At 42.1% G+C, this 12,956-nt stretch overlaps 1 protein-coding gene across 5 annotated transcripts in view; it reads right to left on the bottom strand.

Annotated features, from left to right (window-relative positions):
- Nucleotides 1-12,956, bottom strand: part of unc13bb (unc-13 homolog Bb (C. elegans)) — a 565,742-nt gene that overhangs the window by 256,375 nt on the left and 296,411 nt on the right. For all 5 annotated transcript variants that reach the window (XM_078219471.1, XM_078219470.1, XM_078219469.1 and 2 more), the window contains exon 5: nt 8,115-8,238. In XM_078219471.1, the coding sequence (XP_078075597.1) occupies nt 8,115-8,238 (124 nt within the window). The remainder of the gene's footprint in view (nt 1-8,114; nt 8,239-12,956) is intronic.

Below are 12,956 nucleotides of genomic sequence, written 5' to 3' on the forward strand. Positions count from 1 at the left end.
ACATTTTTGTCTTGCTTACGATGAAGGAGAATATTTTAAGTGCCTTTTCTGTTACATACTCAGAACAGCAGTAATTCTTTTTTTTACATGAAATACTTACTTTTTCCAAGTGAGAACAAATTCCCTTTCCCATAAACTCTGCAAGCTTCTGTTTTTAAGCCTCTTTTCTGCAGGGTTTCCTCTTCTCCACCAGCCATTTTTTTTTTAAATGGGCTTTTTATTGTAGCTATCTTTCAACTTCTGTAATCTAATGTGCCTGTGGGACCACCACCTGTTCTACAATGTAAGTACAGCTTCCTTTTTATGAGTGTGACACTCACTTTCCTGTGATTTTCTGTGGTGAAGCTTCTTCAACATTTTCTTCAAGTTTTTTTCTTAGTGCAAGTCTGTCTAGTCTGCCTTCAGTTTTACATACCTTGGGGTGTTGATTTTAGTTCATTATTTCAAATGCCTTCTTTTAGATCACAGCTGATTACTGTTTTATGGTACTAACACTGCTGTGATATGCTTTATCAGGTCCCACTGGTGCCATCCATGTCATAGTGTGGTGTATGGCAATGTCTCGATAATGGGGGCTTGAAATTTGTATATTTAATCATTAACGCTTTAATGTTAGGCTAACAATCCACAATTGCAAGGTACGATCATGTATTGAGTTGTTCCATGCAGGTAGGCTGCTTGCAGAGTTTTGTTCTAGACTATTTTCTCAGAGTCCCTTACCATGTGACTGTGTATCATACCACTGGTGGTAATATTCTCCAGTCCCATGTTAATCCTTGCTCTGCTGAGCATCTTTACATCACAATGCATGCAGGTGTATAACATAACAGGATGCATCCAAGATACTGAGGGAAATAAGAATAAATATTGTGGTGCCTCTGGCCACAATCTTTGAATATTCTTTAGCTATGGGCTTGGTGCCAGAGGACAGATGATTATAAAAGCAAATTACTGTGGATGCTGGAATCTGAAACAAAAAAAAACGCTGGAAAATCTCAGCAGGCCTGACAGCATATGTAGAGAGAGAACAGCGCTAACAGAGTCTGGATAAATAACCCTTCTGAAGGGTTAGCTCTATTCTCTCTCCACAGACGGATGATTATAAACTGCTCTATCCCTGCTCAAAAAAGGGAACAGGGATAAATCCATCAATCAGCCTAATGCACTGGTGATGGAAAACGTTTAGAGAGAATAGTCTGGGATAAGATTAACTGGCACTTGAAAATTATGGGCTAATACTGAAGGCCAGCATAGCTTTGTTAAAGGCAAATCATGTTTGTCAAAGTTGACCATACCATCCTTGTCCAATGTTGAGGGGAATCTGCAGTAGCCTGGTTCCACTTTTGTCTATCTAATTGCAATCACTTACACTGGTTATGATTCTGTGGAAACCGGTGGAAATCATGCAGATCCCACTTTGATTCGAGCAACTCACCTTCAGTTAGATTAAATGCAATAAACATGGATGACTGTTAATAATAGTGGGACTTTAAATAATAACCGCACAAAAACAAGTTGATTAATTAAGATCTAATTAATACAGTTATTGTAATTTATCATCATAGTTATGGTCAGATCAAAATCTAGTGCTGTGTAAATAAAAACTCTGTAATTACTTCAAAGAGGCTTATGTAGCTAACACAATTATACATTTTTAAAATAATTAAATAAGTCTTGATTCAAAATGTTGCAATTTTGCCATGCAAACACCAGTTGGCCAAAGATGGTTGGCTGGTAAACTACACAAACAACATGATTAAAAATCAAATTTCATATTATACACCTGGATGTGGGGGGGGGCGGTAAGAATTGTAGGCAAGAAAAACAAACGGGGACAGGGCCTGAGTGGGATTGTTGTCAGTGCTGGCTCGATGGGCCGAATGGCCTCCTTCTGCACTGCAGGGATTCTATGATTCCAAAAAGATGCTATTCAACTGTTTGCAACAGATTATATTTCTCAACTTATAGAAAGTCTACATTTATTAAGACAAAACTCAAGAATGAACTATTTAACATTAGCCTATTAGAGTAGCACTGGGACGTATGGCTTCACATTTCATCAAAGCAATCCCTGTTTAAGCAACAAACAACACAGACAATTTCAGTGCTCTCACTTTTTATGGGGGTTCCTGTATGTGTAAGAGTTATGGACAGAACATTGACGTACCAAGTATCTCCCATGAGTAATGTTTGCTGTGGCAAACAGCACAACAATGAATTGTAGTTTTATCATGCCAATTTGTAACGAAGACTTGGGTGAGGAGGGAAGCGAGTGGAGGTAAAGAATGGAGAGAATAAACTCAAGATCATGAATTGAAGAAACAGAATAAAATAGATGAGGCAAACAGACCAAAAAGATAATTCACAAGAAAAACGTGTGGCAATCGAGAAAAAATAAATGCGCAGAAAGGCAAAAGGACATATGAAAATCAGAATGTTAGGAAAGAGAGGAAAGACAAGAAGACCAAAAACCAAATAATATGATTATGGAAGCATTGCCAAAAATCAGATAACAGAAGGAATAATGCTTTGGCCCAAAGCTATGTGAGTACAGCATTTACAACAGCATTACTATGACCCAGATTTTCACCACAATGGCAAGCCTCTTGAAAACGGCAGAAGTGGCATAAAATCTTATGTACCTCCCCTGAACACTACACTTCCATTTTTGTGGCGATAGGAATGGGAACGGGGCACATGTGGCACATACACATTTTAGGGCCAATTCATGAGCTGCTGGCCATTTAAATCATAGCTGCCTCAACTGAAGTGAGATTTTGGTAGACCAGGTGTATGAAATCCACAGTGTGCAGGTAGATCAGGTTGGAGCAGGTCTGAACTTTGTGGATTTGTTTGGATAGTCAGGGTATCCTTTGGATCTGGTCCCGGCCACCTTCAGGGAGGTACAGTACTTTTGGTGGAGGTCAGGTGCTCTTTGGAATTGTTAAAAGTAGACATAAAGGTGCTTAAAAAGTGCATAAACCCATTATGGTCAAGCTCATTGGAAATGTCAACAGATCTGTCAAAATCATCATGCTATGAATCTCTACAGTGCAGGAGGTGGCTATTTGGTCCAGTGAGCCTGCACCGACAACAATCCCACCCAGGCCCTATCCCCGTAACCCCACATATTTACCCTGCTAATCTCTCTGACACTAAGGGGCAAGTTAGCATAGCCACTCAACCTAACCCGCACATATTTGGACTGTGGGTGGAAACCAAAGCACCCGAAGAAAACTCACGCAGACAAGGGGAAAATGTGCAAACTCCACACAGTCAGTCACCCAAGGCCGGAATCGAACCCGGGTCCCTCGTGCTGTGAGGCAGCAGTGCTAACTACTGTGGCACTGTGCTGCCCAAAATCAATCATCAAAACTGTCAGAAGCACCTGTTAAAGAGACATGTCAAAACTGTTATAAGTAGCTGTCAAGGGAGCTTCCAAATTGTTAAATAATTTTAAAGCCATGCCCTTTAAATCTTTGAAAATATGACTGCAGTGTTAACAGAACAATTGCTTGCTATTTTACTCTGTCTCTTGATATAAGCCTGAGGGTTTCCATTCCTGGATTAGTACTGCATGACTGATTTCACAACCAACCTGGTGCCTGCTATTTCAGTTTGATTGACAGCTACAACTGGTTATAGATTTTTTGATATTTAACTGAATTCTAATATTTGTGGTTATAAAAGATTGTGCACTTGAATGAAATGTTTCTTGTTGTATTTTGTTGAAGGAATGTAAATACAGTTAATGGGTTTTTATAAATGAATGTTTTTTTCAATACAGTGAAGTCTGCAGTAGACACTAAGCAGTTTATTTTATCGCATCTCTGCATGGATCCTGAGGTCTGCCCATGGTGGATACAGGTGAGTTGGCACGTAGGCAAAGGATGGTGTGTGAGAGGCATGATTTGGCATGAGACGGCATTAAGGTGGCATGGGGCTATAAAGGATATGGAGATGGATGCAGGGGTATAGGCTTGTATGGTGGGTATGAGGGGTTATGGAAGTTGGCGGAAAGCATTATGTGCCATGGATGGGGCTTGAGGTGCGAGAGCTCAGAGTTGACGGGATGTTTTATGTTTTAATCTTTATTTTTAAATTTTGGATACAGTGCCAGGCCACCCACAGAGCAGTCCTCTGTAAAATAAATAAAATGGCGCCCACCATTCCCCTCAGCTAATCCTGGATCATGCCCAGGCACCAATTTTTAAAGGTAAAGTTTACAATGCCTGGATTTCTCCCTTCACTGCACACCTGGCCAGCAGCGAAAATTGGGCCAATAAGTACTGCAACACTAGTCGGACACTTATGAGACTCAATTGATTTATCAATGGTTAAAATTTAGTTTGTCCTTTCACAATGGAACAGAATTGAAATTTTATATTTTTTATTTATCCATGGGACGTGGATGTTGCTGGCTAGGTCAGCATTTATTGCCCATCCCTAATTACCCTTGGGAACGTGATGGCGAGCTGCCTTCTTGAACCGCTACAATCCGTGTGATGTAGGTACACACACTGTGCTGTCAGAGAGAGAGTTCCAAGATTTTGACCCAGTGACAGGAAAGAACGGCAATATATTCCTAAAGCAGAATGGAGAATGGCTTGGAGGGTAACTTCCAGGTGGTGGTGTTCCCATGCATCTGCTGCCCTTGTCCTTCTAGATGGTCATGGTTTTGAAAGGTGCTGTCAAAAGAGTGTTGGTGAGGTTCCTGCAGTGCATCTTGTATATGGTACACTGCTGTCACTGCATAGGTGGTGGAAGGAAAAATGTTATTGAGTAGGTGTCAATCAAGCGGGCTGCTTTGTTCTGGATGATGTCAAACTTCTTGAGTGTTGTTGGAGCTGAACCCATCCAGGCAAGTGGCGAGCATTCCATCACACTTGCAGATTGTGGACAGGCTTTGGAGGGTAAGGAGGTGAGTTACTCACTGTAGGTTTCCTAGCCTCTGGTCTGCTCTTGGAACCATAGTATTTATATGGATAGTTCAGTTAAATTTCTGGTCAATGGTAAGCCCTGAGATGTTGATCAACAATGAGTAAAGAATAGGGGTTCAAAATACTACAGGATTTCAGAACATCACTGTACAACATTAATATGTTGGCCATATAATTAATATTATTCTGCATTGGGTGGGTATAATCGACTTTGCCAAAAGCACATGGTTATCATGATTACAGATATAAACTATTGTTATCAAGCTCTATTGTGTTTTACTGTCCTCAGTCATAACCATCCACTGCGACTCCATGATGATTGTGAGGAGAAAACAATCTCCAACATTTTTACTTTATTACTAACCTTTGGACTCCTCTCTCCTACATCTTCCAACCTCATTTCTAACGTGTTCCCGGAGCTTACTGACTTCTTTGCCGCTGATTCAGACCATTTATTCAGCCGGCTCTGCTTCTTGGCTCAGTTCGTCTTGTCCACCAAGCCAAATTTCCCCCCAGCTCTTTCCTGGTCAAGCTCTGAGTCTGCGCCAATATCTCCTTTCTCTCCCATCTTCCCTCACATCTTCAGCACATCATGTCTCCAAGACCCACCTCTTGCTCACTTGACCTCAGTCATACTAAACTCCGAGCACCCAACTTTCATTCCTAGTTCCTAAACTAACTGACATTGAAAATGATTCCCTGCTCTCCAGAACAGTCCACCTCCCTTTCAAAAACCTATTTCATCAAAAAACTGACGCTTACACACTCTGCCCTTTCAAACGACCACTCGAGTTCCCATCTCACTTGCCTCTCTGAGTTGCCAACTCTCAAATTAGTGCTCATTTCCCCAGCAATTTCATGTTTAAATCTCTTCAATCAGTTTTCCATCATTGGTAAAGCACCAGTCACCCTAACCAAAGTCACTGATGACAACATATATAACTCTGACCATAATGCATTAATCCCACCCCACCCCGCCCTGACTCTGACCTCTTTGCACCCTTTGAAATAGCTGATATTCCTCCAATGCTCAATTCAGTAGAACTACCCTTGCTTGGTTTCACTATTACCTAACCAAGTGTACTCAAATCATCTATCTTGTACCATTACCCCAATCTTCCAAGCATCTGTCCTTGACTCGATCCTCTTCCTCATTCACAGGCATTCTCCCACATGCATACTGACAATATCCAGTTCTACCTTTCTCTAAACATAATCTCCTCTATTTTCAGCTTGTTTTTTTGCCATCTTTATTTTAAGATTAACCACAATTTTTTTCCACTGTAAGTGCTAAGGCCACAAATCTTCAGCCCAACTTTTGCTGTCGTCTTTCCAACCCTTCAACCCCCTCCCTCCCATTGGCTCTGGCTGGGGCAGACTCTCTGCTACATCAGCAACAGGATTCCCCCCACCCCCACATACACACAACCTGGCTCAACCTGATGCGGCCAGACACCCCACCCAGCCCAGCTCAAGGCAGCCAGATTTTCACACCTGACCCGAGATCCCCCTGCCATCTGACCCAACTCGACCTGATGCAGCATGATCCCCTCCAAACAACCTGACACCTGATCCGTGTGGAATGGACAACACCCTGTCCCCCTCCCCCCAGATGACGCGCATTCCTTCGCAGATCTGCAACGCTCCCACACTCCCTCCTGAAGTCTGACCCCACCCCCTGCTGTCCCCAGTGTCCAACACTCCCAACCTCTGATCCCCCCACTACCCCAAGTCCGATCCAATTCCCTTTGACATTTACCTTCTCTTTGGTTTATCAGTTTCAATGGGACCTTTAAACTTACCTGCTTTGCAGCAGTAAAATGAGAGGCTCTGTCCTCCTTCATTCCGACGCTGACTCCTATGTGTCTAATAGGATGCAACTTCCTCGAAGTGGCAATCAGCATCAGACTGCCTGCCACTCTTTATCTACTTACCTGTGCCGAATTTATTCTGTGCTTCCCACTCGACCTTCCTGACTCAGGCTGGGTGAAATCCAGGCAGCACAGATTTCACTAGAACCCAACGTTGAAGTCTATCAGGATCGGACTGAAGGAAGTGAGAGGGTGGGGGGCTGGGGTTGGGGTTGGGGGGTGGTGGTAAGCGGTGTGGTCATTGATCATCCATCCTTATGGGTTCTGGAGTATTTTGACACTCCCATTATTTACCTAAGAGTTCACTGGTTTTATAACTGTTCTGAAAAGCTCTAAGTAAATCTGTGTAAAAAGCAGGGTAAGTGTAGTGCAAACTGCCCAAGTCTCCATGGTTTTGACATCTAATTCCATTGTTCTTGGAATCATGGAGCAGTCCAAGCAGGGCAAAACTGGCAATCGGAACTTTAAACTTCACACATAAGTACCACAGATATGCACACATCGGGACTTCTTTGGAATCCCGAGTGCATCAACGTAGTAAGTTGAGTCAGTGACCTCTCCCCATACTGGAAAATCTGGACCACTGTTCACAACAAAGCAGCAGTGCTAAATTGCTTCCTTTCTTTTGTAAGCTTTACATCCATTCATTTCATAAATAGATTCAGGGATCATAATCTGTCTTCTGTTCATCATAAGATTTGCAACAAAAGACTAAAATCATCACCATACAGTTAGATGGTTTAGCTAGCTATTGACATAAGACAGAGTGTGACAGTGTTCTGTGTGAGCCAACACTGAAAACACTCAGTATCTACAGGGAGATGCTTTCCAGCAATTTCAGTTTTTAATTACAGATTTTCAATATCTGTAGCATTTTGCTTTACTCTGCGGTGCAAAGCTCAAGCCTCTGCATAGACTAAGTCAAAATAGAAAATATTGGAAATGCAAAGCAGATCAGTCAACCTCTAAAAGAGAATTAAAGCTCGTGTTACAAAGGGAACCCTTATTTGAACTGGCAGAGACTAAAGGATAACACAGTAGTGGTAGAAAGAAAACAACAGAAGAAAGGTAAGAGTAAAAATGTATAAATTACTCAAAGAGGTAACCAATGGATTTATTGTATAAACAAATTTTAATGCGCTGAAAATTTTGCTGTATAAAAATATAATTCCAACAACTTCTATTTGTAATTTCAGATTCAAGAAATTTTTCAAGATCACTATGGTGTGAAGTTGATTCAGTTTCCAACTATGCTCTCAACAATTTGTTCCACTCCATCTAAATGTGGTTCATAGGTACTTACCAAAAGGCAATTCAAACCGGGTGTCTAACAGGATTCTGTGTGGTGTTGGACTTTTGGTTCCACATATCTCATCTTCCTTCATCAAAACTTCTGCATCTAATGTTGACCAATCCCCAGGCCCTTCCTGTTAAAACATTAATCACAAAAAGTTAAAAGAAAACATGAAGGTAGGGGGGCACGATTGGGAAATTTGCAAACGACACAAAGATTGACCGAGTAGTGGATAACGTAGATGATAGCTATGATCTCCAAAACAATATAGATGGGTTGCCTGAGTGGGCAGTAAAGTGGCAGATGAATTTTAACACAGAGAAATGTGAGGCCATGCATTTAGAGAGGTCAAACAGTTATAGGGAATACACAATAAACGGTAATATACTAAGTGGGTAGATGAAGTGAGAGATTTTGGTGTACAAGTACACAGGTCCTTAAAGGCAGCAGTTCAAGTAGACAAGGTTGTGAAGAAGGCACATGGAATGCTCTCCTTCATTGGCAGAGGTACAGAATACAAAAGTAAGGATATAATGTTGGAATTGTATAAAACACTGATGAGGCCACAACTGGAGTCTTGTGTGCAGTTCTGGTCACCACATTACAGGAAGGACATAAATGCTCTGGAGGCAGTGCAGAGGAGGTTTGCAAGAATGTTGCCAGGGCTAGAAAAGTGTAGCAATGCGGAGAGATTGGATAGGTTGGGGTTATTTTCCTTGGAACAAAGAAGGCTGAGGGGTGACTTGATTGAGATGTACAAAATTATGAGGGGAAGGGATAAAGCGGGCAGGATAAAATTGTTTCCCTTGGCGGAGAATTCTACAACCAGGGACATAGATTTAAGATAAGAGGCAGAAGGTGCAGAGGGGACATGAGGAATAACTTTTTTAAGCAGAGGGTAGTGGGAGTCTGGATTCGCTGCCTTCACCATGAAATACTGAAGAGACCCTAAACTCTTTGTGGTGAAGAAGGCATATGGCATGCTTGCCTTTATAGGACAGGGCATAGAGTATAAAAGTTGGGGTCTGATGTTGCAGATGTACAGAACGTTGGTTCGGCCGCATTTGGAATACTGCGTCCAGTTCTGGTCGCCACACTACCAGAAGGACGTGGAGGCTTTGGAGAGAGTACAGAGGAGGTTTACCAGGATGTTGCCTGGTATGGAGGGGCTTGGTTATGAGGAGAGATTGGGGAAACTGCGGTTGTTCTCCTTGGAAAGACGGAGGATGAGGGGAGACTTAATAGAGGTGTATAAGATTATGAAAGGCATAGATAGGGTGAACGGTGGGAAGCTTTTCCCCGGGTCGGTGGTGACGTTCACGAGGGGTCATAGGTTCAAGGTGAAGGGGGGGAGGTTTAACACAGATATCAGAAGGACATATTTCACACAGAGGGTCGTGGGGGCCTGGAATGTGTTGCCGGGCAAGGTGGTGGAGGCGGACACACTGGGAACGTTTAAGACTTATCTAGACAGCTATATGAACGGAGTGGGAATGGAGGGATACAAAAGAGTGGTCTAGTTTGGACCAGGGAGCGGCGCGGGCTAATTGTTCCTTGTTTCTCGTGGAAGTGGAAATGACTAGGGTTGGGAAGCATTTTCCGATCAGGGCCATTGTGATCTCCTGGACTCGTTTCGATCGCCTCAGGGGGTCGGAGAGGAATTTCCCAGATTTTTTTTTCCCCATATTGGCCCTGGGGTTTTTCACTCTGGGTTTTCGCCTCTCCCTGGAGATCACATGGTCTGGAATGGGGGGGTGGGGGTGAGTTAATAGGGTGTAATGAACAAAGCATCGTAGCTGTGGGGGACAGCTCGGTGGATAGGATATTGGTATGTAGATAGGCTGGAAAATTGGGCGGGGATCCTGGATTCAGGATTCAATCCTGGACCGGGGAGCGGCGCGGGCTTGGAGGACCGAAGGGCCTGTTCCTGTGCTGTATTGTTCTTTGTTCTTTGTTCTTTTAAAAAGTATCTGGATCTGCACCTTAAGTGCTGTAAACTACAAGCCAAGGACTGCATGTTGGAAAGTGGGATTAGAAAGAGCATCTGGGTGTCCTCGGGCTGCCATGGACAAGATGGGCTGAATGGTGTCCTTCTGTGCTGTAACCTTTCTATGGTTCTGAGAACCTAAGAAGCTAGAGAATTATGAAATAGGCTAATACACAGTGAAGTTGTATAATATTTAAATACAGCTTGTGGAATCAGACACCCAGCATTCAACCTTTGCAGAGGCATAGCTGATCTGCATCCCGCTATACACCTTGTATGATTTACCTATCAATTAATTCAAAGGACTGTCAGGTGGTCTGTTTAATGAGTGACCAATCCTTCACAGCCAAAGTGCAATGTTACATCCCATGCAGAATTATTTACAACACATTGAGTGGCTAAAATCACATCATTATTTTCTAATATATAACCTCTAATTTCTGATCTACAAAATCTTATTAAATTATTTTTACCAAGCACTTTTTTGAGAATTGTGGAGAATTGTGGAGGCACTGCAAGACATGATACGGTTACATGTTTTGATTCCAAGCACTAATGGCATCCAAGTCAAGTAAAACACAAACATAGAAAATAAGAGGAGTAGGCCATTCAGCCCTTCAAGCCTGCTCCGCCATTCAGTATGATCATGGCTGATCATCCAACTCAATAGCAAGATCCTGCCTTCCCCTCATATCCTTTGATCCTTTTCGTCCCAAGAGCTATATCCAGCTCCTTCTTCAAATCATACAATGTTTTGTCCTCAAATTCTTTCTGTGGTAGCAAATTCCACAGGCTCACCATTCTCCGGGTAATGAAATTTCTCCTCATCTCAGCCCTAAAAGGTTTACCCCATATCCTTAGACTATGATCCCTGGTTCTGGACTCTTCTACTATCGAGAACATCCTTCCTGCATCTACCCTGTCTAGCCCAGTTAGAATTTTATAGACTTCTATGAGATCTCCCTCATTCTTCTGAACTCTAATTAATATAATCCTAACTGACTCCATCTCTCCTCGTATGCCAGTCCCGCCATCCCAGGTATCAGTCTGGTAAACCTTCATTGCACTCCCTGCATTGCAAGAACATCCTTCCTCAGATAAGGAGACCATAACTGCACACAATATTCCAGGTGTGGTCTCACCAAGGCCCTGTATCATTGCAGCAAGACATCCCTGCTCCTGTACTCAAATCCTCTCACTATGAAGGCCAACATTCCATTTGCCTTCCTTACCACCTGCTGCATCTGCAGGCTTACCTTCAGTGACTGGTGTATAGCGACATCCGGGTCTCGTTTCACATTGGCTATAGCCATTCAGGTAATAATAATCTAGTTTAGCTACCAAAATGGATAACCTCATATTTATCCACATTATACTGCATTTGCCATGTATTTTCCCACTCACTAGCTTGTCCAAATCAAACAGAAGCACCTCTACCTCCCCCTCACAGCTCACCCTCCCACTCAGATTTGTGACAACAGCAGAAAGAATCTGACTCTCGTCTCCCGAAATAATGAGCCTTATTCTCAGCCTCAGAAGGCTGTTCCCCTCCTGCATCCACGTGAAACATTTCAATGTTCCACTTGATCCTTCCAAGCCCATGGTAATGCAACTGTGAATTTTGTGTTGTGAACAGCATGCATTAAGAGGTTGTGGGCGCCCCAAATTTTATTAGGCACTTTTAAAAGGAGATATGCTTCCTGTCAGTCTGTATTGGATTCAAACTCAGGTCCTGGTGGTGAAATGGCTCTAATGTCCGTACTCTATCTATTCCTGATCCTCTACTTGTACCTTTCTTTTTAAAAAAAGTAATCTAACCTAAAACCATGCATTTTTCATTGATTAATCAATAAAGGCAATCAAGTGAACTCTTACTTAAAAGATTTGAATGGTATTTCCAACAGACAGACATTGCAAAACAAATCAAAACAGAAACTAAAAAGGTATTTATCACTATTAAAAGGATTATGTGACTGTCATCATTGATTTTAAACTGCAATTAATACAGCTCGAGCACTGCCATTATCGATTATCTCCTTTAGAAATAAGAAGCATTGATCGCTGGACTGCACAGAAATACATCAAATATGCTACAAGGGAATAAAACAACTAAAAAAAAAGCAACTAACATGATATTGATCTAAATGCACACTTTTGGATTCTGTCACGTATTAAATGCTTTTTCTGAAAAGATCAGCGTAGATTGCGGTGATTTATCTTGCAGGGGAAAAGCATCCAAAAGAAAGCCTTACAGCTTTGCAGCAGTTGATAGAATATGACAGCAACCATTTAGGCAGCGCACTCAATTCTGAAAAAAAGACTTGCAGTTATTATCACTCCTGCCACAATGACCAGGTGTCACAAAATGCCTGATGGCCAATTAAATCAGAAGTGTTCTCATTGTGGTAATACCTTTATTTAACATTGTAGATAAATAAAATTAAGATAAAAAAAATTATGTTCTGTGGTCCTGAAAACAAGGTGTCTCATATAAAGTGCATCAATGTTAATCTCCCTCATTTAACCTGTGAAAAATACAAAATATGTCAATTGCTGCTCCAAAGATGAGATGCAAAATGGATGGATTCCATAGCAGTCATTCCAAAAATATCTAGCAAATGCTGGCTGAACACCTTAAAATGTGGCTGCTGAGAGAGTAGATGTGATAGCAGGTATTATTTTTCGAAAACTCTCTAGATTCTGGAAAGGTGCCATCTGATTGGAAAATAGCAAATGTAACTCCTCTATTTCAGCAAGGAGGGAGAGAGAAAGCAGAAAGCTACAGGCCAGCTAGCTTAACATCTGTCACGGGGAAATGCTGGAATCTATTATTAAGGATGCTACAACAGGGCACTTAGAAAATC

Source organism: Mustelus asterias, chromosome 1, assembly GCF_964213995.1.
Source record: "Mustelus asterias chromosome 1, sMusAst1.hap1.1, whole genome shotgun sequence".
Lineage (NCBI taxonomy): Eukaryota > Metazoa > Chordata > Chondrichthyes > Carcharhiniformes > Triakidae > Mustelus > Mustelus asterias.